The sequence below is a fragment of the Glandiceps talaboti genome, chromosome 14 (assembly GCF_964340395.1).
Source record: "Glandiceps talaboti chromosome 14, keGlaTala1.1, whole genome shotgun sequence".
NCBI lineage: Eukaryota > Metazoa > Hemichordata > Enteropneusta > Spengelidae > Glandiceps > Glandiceps talaboti.
The window spans coordinates 940,431-958,430 of record NC_135562.1 but is presented as its reverse complement, the minus strand read 5'-3'; the positions used below and the strand labels follow the sequence as shown (position 1 = coordinate 958,430).

Sequence of the window (18,000 nt, the reverse complement as noted above, 5' to 3'; positions counted from 1 at the left end):
ATCAAAATGTAGTTAGTGTCCTCTTGACTTCCTTTAATTAATATCATTATTTTTTACAAATTAGAACCAATGCAAGCCACTGAAATAAATTATTTCCAAGGCAATGATAGGGTATGAAAACTGTAGGTTGTTGGTCAAATTAAAACAAATCTCAGAAAACAAATTGGTCCATCCAATGCCCCTGAAATTCACAGCATGAAACCCTGTGGCCATCAACCAACTCAGCTAGGTACCAAGCTCTGACATTGATAGAAAACCTTGAATGCATCCAAATAAACCACATGGATTCAATGAAGTATCATGAATACTAAATACCCAATTAAAAGTGGGGGGGGGGGGGGGGTTCCAAGGCAAGAATATTTTGGGATTGTTGAAAATTTCTTATATCACAGTCAGTTAAAAGATGGTGGTGAACATAGCAGCTAGGATACTGTCGTATTATCTGCTGGCTCATCCACTGTCCCTACACTGGCTCCATACTAGGGTACCTTAATAGTACACAGTAGACTATTGTCATTGAATACATTTTAAAAGTTTCTTCAATAAGAAACTGAAGATCAGTTGAATGTACCACACTTAATGTCCTTCTATTGTATTCACATTAACACAATTTTAGTCACTCATCACTCTGCTCAGCAGGCTACCAATACCAGTCATTTCACCTGTTCTTAATTCTTTTAACAAATGGATACCCATAGCTGTTAACGGCAGAGTTTCAATACCATACTAAAACACAGGGATCGAAATTAACAGTAGTCCCGTGTCCACAGACTACCAGTTCTTGTCATGGGACTACCATAATTTGCAGCTGGCAGCACACTCAGGCTACCACTGATTATGTGATGAAGCCCACTCAGGCTACCAATGATATGTGATGATTTAAAGGATGGAAGATTTACAGACATAAAAGTATTCTAATAACACACTTATTTCCAATAGAGGAACTCTGGTTTCAGTTCAGGAATATGGAACTACTGGTCACCATCTTTGGGCTACCACTTTCTGAAAATTGGTAGCCCACTAGGACTAACAAAGAAAAACGTTAGTTTCAAGCCCTGTAACACCAAGTGTAGGTTGGAGAGAGTCGTACATGAATTAGGTGTAGTTTGGTTTTAGTCTTTTAGAGTACATCACCATTGAAGTATTAGATGGTGTAGTTTGGTTCTAAGTAATTTACCCATAGTGTACCATTTGTATTTGTACATGTTCCTCAATTCTGGACTTGGCACATCGCCAAAACACTGGTATTACTTCAGTTCTAGTACATGCACATTTCACACCTCTACAGAGATTTAATACTGCCATATGTGTGTATATGTTGTTTCACACCTCCACAGAGATTTAATACTGCCATATGTGTGTATAATGTTGTTTCACACCTCCACAGAGATTTAATACTGCCATATGTGTGTATATGTTGTTTCACACCTCCACAGAGATTTAATACTGCCATATGTGTGTATATGTTGTTTCACACCTCCACAGAGATCTAATACAACCATACGTGTGTATATCGTTGTTTCACACCTCCACAGATTGAATACAGCCATACGTGTGTATATGTTGTTTCACACCTCCACAGAGATTTAATTCAACCATATGTGTGTATATGTTGTTTCACACCTCCACAGAGATTTAATTCAACCATATGTGTGTATATCGTTGTTTCACACCTCCACAGATTTAATTCAACCATATGTGTGTATATGTTGTTTCACACCTCCACATACAAAGATTAAATGAAAGTTGTTTAATATTAATCTAGTATTGACAGTTACCATGTAAGTGCTACATTATCACCAAGCTCTTGACAAATAATCTTTAATGGGGGAGTTTACCTCAGATAAAACCTGTCCAAATCACGTTGACTAGTACACCGTATGTGTACCCTCTAAAGTGTACCCTCTAAAGTCACTTTGATGTACCACTGATACAAAACAAAAGCCACTCATTTCCATCCAATACCCGGATGGAACGACTTTGTCAAGGAAGCACATAGGAATGCCAGACAAGCATATGTAGCATGGAAAGCCGACTTAAAGCCTCGATTTGGACCAGTAGCTGATTATATGCGTCAATGTAAATCTCGATTTAAATATGCTCTGAGACAATGTCGGAAAGATGAAACGCAAAATCGTGCAGATGGAATGGCTCGTGCGCTGCTGCAAAATGATCATAGACAATTTTGGGCCGCAGTTGCTGACATCAATAATAAAAGAGTTCCCCTAGCAACGAGTATAAACGATGCAGCTGGTGAACAACAAATAGCGGACATGTGGGGCAGTCATTTTAAATATCTGTTGAATTCTGTCAGTAATTTGAAGCATAAGTCTGAGGTAGAGAATGCGTTTGAAAATTGTGTCTTTTCACAAGAGTTAAATGTAAATACTGATGAAATTCGTAAGTTTTTCAATGACCTTCCATCTGGTACGTCTCCAGGCTCTGATGGCCTGGGTGCCGAGCATCTCAAGTATGCAAGTAATAGACTGGCAGTTCATGTTGCCCTTTGCTTTTCTGCCATGCTTGTCCACGGTGAAGTACCAGATAGTATTGCAAATGTTATTCTTGTTCCCATAGTTAAAGATAAAACTTCAGATCTCTCGAACAAGAACAACTACCGACCCATTGCTCTAACTAGCATGTTTTCAAAGGTTCTTGAATATGTTTTACTTTGTAGATGCGAACATAACTTGTATACATCTGACAATCAATTTGGTTTTAAGAAAGCTCATGGCACTGATATGTGTATATTTCTACTTAAAGAGACAATCAGGTATTATAAGTCGAATGGCAGCCCAGTTTTCGTATGTTTCCTTGACGCTGAAAAGGCGTTCGATAGAGTGAATCACTGGACTCTCTTAAAGAAAATGATTGACAGATCAGTGCCGACCTATATTGTTCGGCTACTTTCAAATTGGTTTGTAATACAAAAGTTTTGTACTCGTTGGTCAAATTCTCTTTCCATGTCTTTTAACGTATCTAATGGAGTTCGACAAGGGGGAATCTTATCCCCATTTCTTTTCAATGTTTATGTTGATTCTCTTAACAGGTCACTGTCTCGTGCCAGGGTTGGTTGTGAAGTGGGTGGAATTGCAATTAATAACTTGTCATATGCGGACGATATGTGTCTCATCTCTCCATCTATCAAAGGCCTCAGAAAACTTATTAATATCTGTGAACAATATGCTGATGATCATGATATCATTTATAATGCTAGAAAATCTAAATGTGTACACTTTAAGGCATCCACAAAACTGTCTGTCATTCCCCCAATCAACCTTTGTGGGAATCTTCTCGAATTCGTATCAAGTTTTAATTACTTGGGACATGTTTTTACTGATGACCTGAAAGACAATCAGGATATTTTGAAACAGCGTAGAGCACTTTGTGGTAGAGCCAACTTTTTATTGAGAAAGTTTTCTGCATGTACTATATCGGTGAAACTGCGTCTCCTCACAGCGTTTTGCAATAACATTTACGGAAACCATTTATGGTGTGACTTCAATGTAAGTAGTATGCAAAATATAATTGTCTGTCACAACAATGCGTTCCGGAGACTGATAGGACTTCCAAGTTCTGCCAGTGCATCTAATACATTTGTCTCCAATTCAGTTAATTCTCTCTCTGTTTTGAGAAGAAAGGCGGCATTTAGGTTTATGCTACGTCTTTTTGACAGCCAAAATGTTCTGATTAATCGTGTTATTACTTGTGATGTACGGTTCTGTGGGCTTCAGGCCCACTGGTTGAAGATTTTACATTGATTTTTTTTTCCTTTTAAAATAATACCTGTTGTAATATTTTCTGTTTGTATTTGTCTGTTATGTAAAAATTATGCTGTCTTGTGGTATATTTTTGTTCTTCTCTGGACCATGGGTCTGTAATAAAGTTTAAATAATAATAATAATAAAAACTATCTTTGATGTACCACTGATACAAAGCTATCTTTGATGTACCACTGATACAAATCTATCTTTGATGTACCACTGATACAAAACTATCTTCTTAGAACACACCAACATTTGGTAATCCCAATACTATGTGGTGACTATACAAATACAATTCTATTATTTTGACTGACTATAAAAACTTTTGTCCTTCACTAAATTAGTAAGTTTACTGGAACACCTAATAATTCCAAGAGGAATTACTAAAGGTTACAAACCTCAGATGAAAAAAGTAAAATTGAAAATCAAAGTATAGACAAAATTATTAAATAATATTAAAGATAAAAAAAAAGAAACTACAGGACACACTGCTGATAAAGTTTTTGATAGTGACTCTGATGTAGGATGACTTTACTCAGAGACAGTGATAATAACTTATAATTTACATCAACTTGTTATTCTAGCATACAATGGTGAGTTTTTGTCAGCCTTGTTTGCCTATGTACACAGTGGGTGAATATTTGAACATCTGAATTTGAAGTTTGGTCTAAATAACGCAGTTGGCGCCAACATTTGAATAAATTGATATATGGTGTCTTAGAAATGTTAAAAGTCGTGTCATGTTATAACAGTGACAACATGTTTTAATTATGTATATAGAACTACTCTGTCTGAACAACTTAGTTTTGTTACAATCCCACCCACAGTGACCACTATTTGATCATTTCTACTAGCAATTGTATTTAATAATTTGGTTGGAGCCAAAATTTTGCATGGTAATTGGTATTTTACTTTTAAAAGTCAACTAACAGCAACCAATATTTGGGACCAGTGTGACCTCTATTAAGCCAATTTGACGTGTTACTGATGCACACAATTTCTAGTGATGTGCCAAAATTTGGTCTTCCCTATCCCTTACTGTGTGGTGACTCACAAGAAATGCCAGTTTTTATCATTTTGACTCACAACAACAAAATGTGTCTATCATTAGAGGGGGCTAGTTATTTGTTGGAAGTGTGCTCCTAACTTTACAATTGAAGTTTAAACTTGTAAACCATAACGTTTAGTTTTGTTTAAAACGGTGACTTTATAATATTTGGTCAATATCTATAAAGTGTTGTCTTCTGCAATTGATGTTACAATTTACGAACAATTTATATTCAGAGTTTTTGCTAAAAGTCAACAAACAAACTGAATGGCAATCACTATTTGGAACGTTTTTATTTTAAGAGTGGTGAAACTTATGCAAAAGGTGCTAACATTTGTAGCTGAGTTTTGTTAAGAACATACATTTCAAAAGAAACCATTATTTGGGTGATATCTATTTGAAGTGTGGTCTTCTGACATTGCAGCTAACATAGGTAGCACTCTAATGTTGAGTACTATTTAATTCCACCTGTAGAGACCAATATTTGGATAACTTTAATTTGAAGTGTGGTGTAAATTTGTGCAAACTAAAGCCAATATTTGCATGGCCATTTAATTTGAATTGCTGTCTACCTTCACGCAATGCAGTAAGAATTGCCAATTTTGATCTAAGATGTTGTCAAATTTGTGTAAAAGTCTCTAGTACTGGTGTAATATTAGCAAAGTGGTCCAAGTCAGACAAACATGTTCACCATTTGTGTGATTTGAACTTCTAGTGTGGTCTGATACAGTATGTTTGCAGTCAAATATTTGCACAACTTTCATTTAAATCAAAATCTAGTAATTGGAGTAAACATTTTCATAATTTTCATTTAAATTGTGCTCATTTCTTTGTAGAACATGGCTAAATATTTGTATTGTTTTAAAGTTGCAATATCTACACTGAGACATTTCCAGAATTATGAGTAATTTTATTGAAACTTAAAGTGTGGTCCACACTGTGGGAAGGTAGAGCTAACATTTGTACAGTTAAAGTATAGACAAGTTATACAAATTTAAAGTCTGGCCAATTTTCTTCTACAATGAGAATGTTTAAATAACATTCATTTTGATGTGTAGTAAAAATCACTGTTATGTGTTAGAATATATCTGTACAACTTGAAGTTTTAAGTTTAATCACAAGAAAGAACAACAGCAATCTAAAGCAGGGTGGGGCCCTAGGAAGGGGATGGGGTGGGGGTAGGGTTGGGGTGAGATTTGTACTATGTAGTTATAAACTTTCATCACTGGGATAGCGACTTGGGCACTATGACAGAAATACTACATTGTACATATTTTGGCTGTTAAATGAAAACTTAGATTTGTAAAACTTTAATTTGTAATTTGTAGAAATGCTTGTATCACAGAAATGGTTTAAAGGTATCAGTTGTTTCATATTCATGTAAATATCTATTTATGATATTGAGGTTATATGCCGACAAAACTAAAAAACTTACTGAAAATATGGCACTTCTGCCAATTAATTCTGACAAACTACAACTAACTAGTTAGAATGTGTGTTCCATTCTTAGAAATACCTATTTATGATATTAATGTTATTACATGCTGACAAAAATAAAAATTTACTAAAAAAATGGAACTCCAGCCAATAAATTGTGACAAACTAACTAGTTAGAATGTGTGTCCCATTCTTGGAAATACATATTTACAATATTAAGGTTGCATGTATGCCAAGAACCAAAATGAATTGGTGGCACAATGGAAGTACTGCCAATAAAGTCTGACTAACAACCCAGCCATAAGCATTAACTTATTTCATAGCCAATGATCTCTTGTTGTTAAACTACCACCACTTCAAAAACCACAGAAACATAGACAATGGATTTGTTAGAGAGTTCAGTTCAAGGAGTCACAGAAAGACGGCAATTCTACGTCTATTGACCAAGTGGTGTATATATTACAGAATGGTAATGAACACTGAGTTTTTTTCTAAAGAATTCTTGTTTAGTATGCACTGCTGGGAGACGTTTATATTACTGCTACAAGTGGTCAACAAATACCCTAAGGATATGCAAAACAAGATCAGTCTACAAAGAGAAATAGTCACAACAAATATTTATAAATTATGCAAACATTGAAAGAAAAGAATGGTATGTGTGGTACTGGGGTACTTTAACATGACTAGTTAGACACTATTTAATTTTGAAGTCTGTCTGCAAAATGGTTGACGTCGTCAATAGACAACTGTTGTATAGTTACTTTGTTCTGAGTAAAATAGTGTAAATACAACAACCTACAAACTATGTAGGACTGAAATAGAAAAAATGCAATTCTAGGGGAAATATTTGGGTAAGAGAAAGTGATTCAATATGCACCTGTGTCTAGTTTACAACTATGTATTATTAACACAAGAAGGACTGTAACTATGATCACAATACAATGAACTGTACTACTGATATCTCAGTGGTTTTACAGCCATATGTGAGTTATTCCATACACAAGCCAAGTTACTGTCTTCGACCAGAAAATATGGATACTATACCCTGGTCGTTCTACATCACGACAACCTGAGTCTGGTGCTACAATGCTTGAAAAATATGAGTCAAACGTTCTAAATCGCCATTATTTGTCTCAATTTTGCATAAATTATGCTTGAGGAGGTATAATTATATTATTGACCAATATTTTTCTCATTCTGCCCGAAATACTTGTGAGCTAAGGGTTCTCACTACTTGTCTAGTGACTTGCAGTGACAGGGCCCCTTAGGTCACAACTATTTTCCAGCAGAATAATGAAAAATATTAGGGAATAATAACTAAAATAAATGTCTCAGGATTTGACCGAATTTTCACTGAAATCTATCCTGATCAAAACTAGAGTTGTATGACCTTAATCCTTTGTGGAAAGCAAACTCAAAAAACATAATTACAAAATCATGATCATCGTAATTATTCATTTTTACACTATTTACACTAAAAAAAGTAATCAATTATACAAATGCAATTAAATACATCACAAAATCTATTGTAATTAATGCAAATGAAATGAAATGAATGGAATATGTGTATCTGCATTTTAATCATATGCAAATTATCTCATTTGCATAAAAGTTTAAAGTTTGACATCAGGGCCATGTATATCCTATATTCTATGATACTATAATCTAGAGTGAAGAAGTTTGTAAAGTCACTGAATGTTGACCAGACAAAGGTATGCTCTGTTACAAGTGTTGGACATTTAGTGAACATACGCTTTGTTTAGTTAGTTGTTAGTAACTTAACTCTTACCTACCATCCTGTGTGTGTGTTCTGCAAAGGTTTACAATTTCACTGTGTATGTTCTATTAGTTGATTTAGTCAAGGCATAAAAAGCTGCCAATGCAATTATACCCATATCCTTTCTCAATTACAGCTTCTATTTTCATGCATTTCAGTTCATGTTTACTACATTCGTCTTGTTCCCTTTTCTCTGTGGTGAGTTTTCTCCTAGCTCCAATTCCCCAGGGTCAGGATCAGTTACAAGGCCAATATGATAGTTAAATACTGCTATTGACTAAAAGCTAATAATGAGAATGAAAAATACAATTTAGAAATAGAAGAAAGGTCATGAACTTGAGATGGGGTACTATTTTAAGTTTAGTTTATTAAAAATTTCAAACTCTTATTTTCGTAATATTTCAAATTTGGAAAATCCTGGGGGATCAATCTTGCGTTGAGTTCCATACCGTTCAACATAATTTGGTGACGAACCCTCTAACAAAGAGTCTGGGAGGGTCAAGTAATATAACTTTCTGAAGTTTATCAATAATTTTGGTGAAGTCATGTCACAAAACCTAAGGAACATACAGATAGATTTTACCTACTTAATTAATACATATATGATTGTATAAGTGTACATCTCTACAAATAACACTGTGTGTAATTTTTTCAGTATCGGCTACATGTAAAAGAATCAATTTCATGGAATAACAGTTCATGATATTAAAATTTTTAGACTCCAGTTCACAATTTATTGTTTTGATTGAATTAGATTTTAAAAGAAAACTAAATGTAACCTAAATATACATGTGTTTATACGTTCCCTCTCACAGACAAATAGATGCCTCACAGATATTTCTCAGTTTAGACAACGAGAATGCAAATATTTTCATAAAACTAACATCGCCGGACAACTCTGGTTTAAAGTACACTCAGTTCAGTGAAAAGATCATCTAGGAGCAAATCAAATCATGGTTACAACACTTTATTTGCATATTGACTACTGAAATACTCAAATTTGCATAAAAATAACTTTCAGTATGGTTTAATTTGCATAAAAATTGCTTTTGGTATGGTTGAATTTGCATAAAAAGATCCAAAAGTACAAATGTACAGACAGATAGTACTGATATCTAGTAAAGAACCTGTCACACACAGCAAACAAGTACATGAATGTTTTTAGGCCAATTCATCCATCATACTGACAACTTCACCATTGGCATATATTGTTCAGGAAAAACAAACATGTCGACATCCATGTATACATCAATATGCAATCTGCGTACACTAGTCTCCCAGACACTTTCTTCTGGCATAAATCAAAGCAAAGGAAACAGACTTATTGAAGACAACATGCCACACTTGTTCTCAGTAACTATGGAACCTTTCAATCACTCTTTTCAAGTTTTGACAAGGGAGTCGTTCAGGAAACACACGCCACTTCACGGCCACAATCGGTCTGAATGAGTAAGAAAAAAAGACAACTGACAGGTTCTTGAACTGTTGATGTGATTGAGTAGAGAGAGTTGGAAAATATCAAACAGTGTGGAGAGATCTTAAAAGTTTATTTCATCGTCACTATCAGCCCTAAATACGTGACTCCAACACTACAATATTTTATTGTAAACCTGTCCACCAAAACAATTCAGACTGAAAGGACCATGTAGCACTTCTTGCATGGACTACTAATAACAATAAGAATAAATACTAAAGGTGGAGACATTCCAGCAATACAACCATACAATCATTTTACATTTCCGGCGATGGTTCTTTCAAATCAACAGTTTATTCATACAAGTAGTCACGGCCCTTACTGAGTAAATAAATATAAAACAAACGAATGCAACGCTATGCCACATACCAACATAAAAACTGAAATGTAGACATAACAAAGCTATGTCATGGATAAGAATTTATAGCATTTACATGTTTTACAAACTGTCTAGCTCACAAGGTCTACAAGTAGACTATAAGGGATATTGGCAATGAGTAACTTTGTTGGTTGTGGCAAATTCGCACAAACTCTACATTTATCTCATAAGTTCTACAAGCCTGGGAACTGTTTTCTTCAAAGAGTACCTTTGGCAGTTGCTGCCATTTGACATAAAATGTGTTACTCATAAGTTCTACACATGTGTGAAGACATGTGGAGATTTTTTTCTCAATTGTCTACAAGTACTTTTTACAGCTGTTGCCTTTTTTACAGAAAATATGTACCATAGATGGATAATAAATTCTATAATTTTGGAGACTCATTCACCAATGAGTATCTGTGGTACTAGCTGCCATTTTACAGAAATATATGTACATGTATCCCATAATATGAATTTCTTCTACACATTGTTGTATTTCCTCGATTGGCAATGCCAGGACCTTGCAACTATTTTACAGAAATATATGTATCCCATAATACTAATTTGTTCTACATGTTGTTGTTTTTTCTCAATTGGCAATGCCACGATCTTGTAACTATTTTACAGAATATGTGTCCTATTATAATACATGTACATGTAAGTTGGTATCCTGTCATAAGTTCAAGAAATTTTGGGTTGTACTCTCCACTAGCAACTGGTGTTCATGGTTGCAATGTTAATAACCTAAACAATATGATCTGGTAAACACCTCCAAGTTCAAACTTAAAATCTTAAAAACAAACTCTGGCAATTAACTGACAAAGTTTGCAAGAATTAACACTTTAAAGAGACAAAAATATGTCTCTTCCATTTACATGGGGAATAACTTCAATAAATCTGCTATTGTTACCAAAATTTGTTTATGACAGGAAATCTATGGTTTCCTGTGGTTAGTAAAGGTTACTAAAATAAAACCAACAATTCCGGGTACAGGACATACGTGTCTGAAATTAGACAACTTAACTATGTCGACTGTTTTGTTCACGAATAATACGTCTGGAATTATCCATGACTAGTAGAAGCAATTAAAAGACACACCTAGAATAGACAAGAGTTGTCTACGTCCATATATCAATAGTTCTCTCTTATCAGAAGTTTCAGGGTCATGTTGACAAGTGACATCTAGATAACCTCTAGATTCTTTTGTAAGGAGAGGTTTAGTCAGTCCCTCCTCAGTTAATATAACTCAATGTATTTTCACCACAAAGAGCAGTACGTAGGTAAATTTTAACAGAGTTCACATGATACATGTATTTTACCAACATTCTACATCATAATTATGGTATTATAGAAATGTATACCTGTAATAAGTAATAAAGTTTTAACTTCTGTAGCTTAAAGGACTTGTCAAATTTTCCTTATCAACCCCCAATTTGACATATTCCGAAATCCATGTTTCCAAATTAGTTCATCATTATGGTTGGATTGACAGTAATTTTCATAATAAACTCCTCTATTTATGCAAGTTTTATCACATTTACTTCCTAGATGTTAGTCTTACTTGTTTTCTCCACCAAAAGTATGGAAATTTATGATGTATGGAAATTTATGAAGCTTTAACAGATTTCCCCCTCCCCCCTCCCCCCTCCCCTCCCCTTCCCCTCTGTTACTACGTTCTCTGCCAAACGTATGGTACAAGGTATTGAAAACTATGCAAGTCTTAGCAGATTTCCCACCTCTGTTACTATGGTTCCTTACCAAAAGTTATGATACAAGACATTGAAATTTATACAAGTTTTACCAGATTTCCCTCTCTGTTACCAGGGTTCCTGTCTAAATTATGGTACAAAGTATGGAAATATATGCAAGCCTTACTAGACCCCCCCCCCCCCTTAAAATTTCTTTCACGTTCCAACACACGGCTTTAAGGATGGGCAAGCAGGTGAAATTCAGAATCCATACCAAGAATGTCTTGGTTCAAAGTTTTACATTGTAAAGGATCAATGAATTCATTTACTGTTTATTTTTGAGATGTGTCCTAGATCTTATTAACATTTTTGTGGCTGTAATTTGAACTGGAAAGTATACTTAAGTGAGCACACCACAGCCTAACTACAAAATGACGCAAAGAATAGTAATGCCTTTTACAGATTTCCAAATGAGGTAAATTTTTCAGTGTATGCTGATAGTACTTCTTACAGCTTGTTAGGTAAAGTGTTTTAAATCCAAAAAAGTTGAAGATAGCTGACATATTGGGTTTAACCTTTCAAAGTGGCTATTAGAGTGACATTTCAGGATTTTAACACTTCAAAGTTTAGAACCCAAGTCCTCATACTACTGAAGTTGTGTGAGATCAACATCTACATATACATTCTTACACATTATGTCTCTATAACATTAGCATTGCCTTGAAGTGTAGCAGTTAAAGGCCACTCATACTTAATTCTTTGTTTCTAACCATAACATTAGCATTGCCTTGAAGTGTAGCAGTTAAGGCCACTCATACTTAATTCTATGTTTCTAACCATAACACCTTAAAAATGTTGGGTTAATCGGTCGGTTAAAAATTTTAACTAACAAGTTTAAAAAAAGTTAGTATACATGTATGTATATGTTGGTGATTCTTTCAATTCATAATTATATTTTAACATTCTGAATGACTTAGATAAATGGAAATTAAAGTAAGTAGGTAACTTTGAACCACTAGTTTTATCAACATTCCCAAATCAGCAATAAATGATAATTTTCACTCAAACACACACTTAAGTGGGAATGCCATTGTACAATCAGTGATGTGATTTTTTCCTAATCCTGCCATAGAGGGCATCAATTTTTTTTAATTATTTCACCATATTGAAGGAATAAAAGTCAGTCATATCATGAGAAACACAGAATTAAATAAATTCACCCTAACATGAATATATGTACTGTATTTTACATATTTTACAAAAGATAATTTTTCACACTTTGGAGCACCTTTTTTCAGACCAATCAAAAACAGATGTTCTTGCTACAGTGCACATCACTTTAATATGCAAATAAATTAATGTGTTTACTCACACTTAATTAAATTAAATAAACATTTATTCCACAATTACCTGTACTCTACTTAATGTAATTTACTTGTTAAATTGATTGTACATTCATTCCTACATGAATCTGATTTATTTTTGAACAAAAATGTTTCACCTACATGCGTTACCCTAGAGTCATATAAACGTTCACAGTAATTAACTTATTATCATTCAAAAAAAGTCTAAATTCAACCTGATTTCCCTCTCTGTTACTCACAATCCTTGTCTCTTAGTAAAAAACACTGACATTTTTGTTATTGTGACAAGCATGTGATGATAAATTAAGGATGCCTTCTTTACTCTGTAGAAAGCTACAATAACAGGTTAATTAAGCTGACTTCTTTGCTAAAAGTCAGTGATGCAGAAAGGAACTGAAGGTGAAACTACATCAGAACACAACTGTGGAATGTCCTAATGAGAAAAAACAGATATTCTTTCACTTTGTGACATATATACAGCAAAGAGAATTCCACATTCTTAGGGGTCACCTCAAAATTCCACCTTTTTTTGCTGACAGAGAATAACTGTCTCTTGTTTACTATCTATGCATATAATTATGATTTGATGTCCTTTTAATTGTTTGGCCTTTGTGGTGAATTATGGGTTGGTTTTAATTCAGTGATTAGGCATGTAGGGACCTTCTCATAATCATTGATCACTATGAAATAGACATATCTTGGAATTCCAGGAAAAAACATGACTTAACAATAACAAATCTTTGTTTATGTATTCAGTAATCCAATCAGTCTTGATGTGTGTCTGAATTATAATGTACTTCAAATATCAAAACATATATATTATAATAACTCTCACTTAAAATGTCACAAATTAGCAACTCAGCAAAACAATGCAACTTTTGCACAGTTTTGAAATTAGTGGGCATCTTTAATTTTTATTCCTCTATTTGTGATGGGGTATAAATATATGGTTCACAATATTATAGATTGAATCTTAGTTTAAAGTTCTATATTTATTGGATTTACAGACTATAGTCTGTTTATGGCACTGTCGAGATATATCGTTAGCTCATCATACCTCCTAGCCCTCGCTAACAACTTACAATGTATCTGGACAGCTCCATAAACAGGCTTTACAAACAAAATCTGGCTACAAGTTACAACATCAAAAACGAGTATGGCAATTGTATCTTTAACACCAATGCAATTTGTGAAGCTTCACTGTCTATCAACTATTCATATCAGTTGTACTAAGTTGTTATAAAATGTAATACGCTGAAATGAAAAGAATTTCCTTTACAGATTGCTGGTATCCAAGCAGCCAGTCAGAGTTTTACTATCTTGTACTTGAAGGCATAATCCATACATTTCAACGTTGCTGTTCTCATGCCATGAAATCAGCTGGCCAAGACTAATAGGTAAAAACCAAGTACACAGTTCCTGATGTAAAAGATTTTGTCTGAGATCTCACAGTCTTGTATCATAATCCTGGTAAGCACATATGCTGACATCATTTTTTTATATATTTTTTATAACTATCTGCATTTTTTTATTGGATACATTGATATACTTTGTACATGTATTGGAATACAATGTCAGCTGAATCCTATCACATATATATATATATATATATATATATATATATATATATATATATATATATATATATATATATATATATATATATATATATATATATATATATATATATATATATATATATATATACATATATATATATATATATATATATATATATATATATATATATATATATATACACACACACACACATATACATATACATATACATACACACACACACACACACACAAACACACAAACACACACACACACACACACACACACACACACACACACACACACACACACACACACACACACACACACACATACACACATATATATTGTTTAGGGCAGTAAGATGGTACAACTTAACACAATTCCCCATTATTTTACTATAGTTACCAGATATGTTTGATCTATAGTTCTTAAATTTAACTTCTATGCCTGGTAGTCAGAAATTCATAAAGTGAAGTTTCAGTTTTAGCGCTGCCAGACAACTTTTCTCACCCACGCTTTATCCTTATCTGACATGGGCCTTTAAATCAGTTCTTTGTAACAATGAGACGGATATTACAATCATGGAATTTTCAGACTCCTTTCTCAGTCAATCAAACCACTCAGAGTTTTTATGATTAAATTTGATTAATTTCTATGATTAAATTTGATTAATTTCTATGATTAAATTTGATAACAATCCTCTAAATATCATAAGATAAGTTTGTAACAGTTTTCCCTAGTCAAAAACCTTGGTTAAACTATTCTAGTATGCTGGTTAATGTCAATACATGTCTTCTATCACATTACAATTGTCTTCATTATTAGAACAGTTGATTGCATTGCAGGGGTTTCTTTGATATTTTTTATATGTATAATAAATTATGTCATCGGACAATTAATATATGTTATATCTAAATACCAGGTTTGAGTCCAGTTAACTGCAAGTAGTTGTTAAAGTGTGCTTCAGTAAGTAGAATACTGCAAGTATCTTTCAAATATGCAGCAAAAATCTATGCCCATAAATATATAAACTCAGCTTGTGCCCCTTCAAGTTTAAGCTATCAATACTGTCATATCATCATAGCTATATATTCCCATAATCTATATATATATATTTTTATGAAATTGATATCAAAAACTGTAAAGGAATCTTTGGATATGACATGCCAGATACCAAATGCCAGGCCACACAAACTAATTCATATGTTTCTCCATTGGAATTTGAGTAAGATTCATAACTTGTGACTGAGTATAATCTCTTTATGACTTATGTTATGGTAACAAATCCTACCACAAACAATAGACACAATTACTAAGAAAACAAATCGTTAACAAACACACAACAAAAGTTGCAATTCATGTTATATTCCCAGCATAGACTCTCCACTTGGTGGAGGGTCTATATGATCCCAGGCTGTCCAGCTAAATACAATATTGGTCTGATCATGGCCTGGTCTGGCTGCCCTATAAAATGCTAGTACTTTTATCCCGCACTGTATGTTTTTCCCGCCAGGGTTTACACCACCAAATCAATTCCTGAACTGGGGTAAATCATTGTTTATACACAAATGCATTCAACTTGTATGTAGGGGATCTTGTTTTCTCTCCAAACAATCACTTTTGTGCTGCAACTATTATGTAGCCATTGACTGTCATTTGAATGTATATCAATGAATGCAGACCTACCGTGACGGGTCTGTCTGTCATTTTAAATGGGGGAGTATTTTTTATACATTTTAACAATACTTTTGATTTCAAAGCATAGTAAAGCCCCCTTTAGAGAGGCTTTAGTCTTATATACTGTCGCATGAAAGAAATAGCCTTGACTACGCCAGCCCTGCGGACTATTCAAAATAAAATAAAAAGCTCTACTGTACAGTCTACTGACGAATTCAAGGGTCGAGCTCTATATAAAGACATATATATTAGTGTACTTTTTTACAAAAAAAGTTGAGGTCTTCGAACGCGCAAGGTGATTTATCGCTCTCTGAAATCGCTAGCCGACGACCTGTGGTAACTGAGTGCTTAGCATTTAACAGTCTTTTCACACCTACACAAAACGTCTGGCCACCTGCAATCTCATAGACAATACAGAAAGCGTGAATTCTGAATGTTAATGAGTCAATGTTGATATGAGGGATTCTTTCTAATTACGTGCTTTCAATGATCGCGTCTGTCAGGCCTGTCTTTAGCGACTAATCTCTTATTTACGTCAAGACACCGTGACCGATTACATTACCGGTGTTTTTGTAGACATGCATATTTTTACTTCTGCAACTTTACAACTCTTCACACACATGTAGACATTACATCACGTAATAATTTTTCAGTTTTCTTTCGTTTTCATTCATATTTATCTTCCCTCAATGTAGCAGTACCCCACAAGTAACATTCTTTATAGGACCTTGTAATTTCCCCGTATAATTTAAGTATTTCTCTAAATTTGACATGTTGCAAGAAAACAGCGACTCTATGACAACCAAAGATAGCTCTTCAAAAAAATGATGGATTTTTGTTCGTAATATATTGGCCTACCTGTCCGAAATCGATGGTTATATTAACTTCGTTGAAATCCAGACTTCTTGATAAAGGGGGACTTTGCCACCATCGTTCTGTCCCGTCGATCGCGTGATATGCTGGATGAGCTTGAGATGAGCTACTCGGATTGCAGAAATCGCAATACTGCCCCTGTATTAAATTCATATGTCTTTCACCATACAGAGTTTCTGTACCTGTGTTTCCAGTCAACTTACAAAACAGTTCCGGTCCAGCTACTCCTTCTCCACATGTTGAAGTTGCTTCAATAGTTTTCCCTGTCGCAATGTTGAAGTAAGGGGGGTCCAAAATCTGGCCATCGGTCACTGTTTTGAGTCCGATCGCTATAATTTGAAGGTACAGATTGAAAACTACGAGATAACTCGAGCCCGCCATGGCTAGCTAGCTACACAACCTCACTGACCCCAGCTGAGAAACACTTCAAAGTTGTTGCACTCTACGACCTCGCTTTTGTTTTGGACTGAACCATTTATACATAGAGGTGTGGAAGTTTACGGTTGAGAGGTTATCCTCGTGTTGATTCAAATGATATAAATACACCTTTGAATTTACATCTGTAATCCCATTAACAAATATATATAATAAAATATATTAGGATATCCGTGTGAAAATAGAGTGTGAAAATTGCCTAGTTTTCTGTTCTTAGGAAAATTTTAAACCACAGAATATTTTGCTAATTTCATCCTAAAACACACGTGGGTTCAGCAAGGAAGTTCGAAGACGACGCTGTGTACAATCGTGTGAGTTTTATTGAAACTTTCGACTCGAACATTTCATAGGAGGAAAACCAGAATAATTGAAATTCGACTACGACGTTTCCCCCGGAGGTTTCCTCGATGATAAATATTTCATCATAGTCTGGGTCTTTTTAATCCCATTCAAAAGTTTCTATACATCTTAAAATGTAGTTCTAATACTTTCCTGTGTCTTTTTGAATAAAGTATTATATAAAATTGTTCTACCTTCGG

The 18,000-nt window shown here is 34.2% G+C and overlaps 1 protein-coding gene across 1 annotated transcript in view; it reads right to left on the bottom strand.

The window, feature by feature from the left end:
• LOC144445559 (laminin subunit alpha-5-like) overlaps window positions 1–17,425 on the bottom strand; it is a 104,996-nt gene extending 87,571 nt beyond the window's left edge. The window contains exon 1 of the mRNA XM_078135162.1: window positions 17,012–17,425. Within this exon, the coding sequence (XP_077991288.1) occupies window positions 17,012–17,407 (396 nt within the window). The 5' untranslated portion in view covers window positions 17,408–17,425. The remainder of the gene's footprint in view (window positions 1–17,011) is intronic.
• Between the last annotated feature and the right edge of the window lie 575 nt (window positions 17,426–18,000).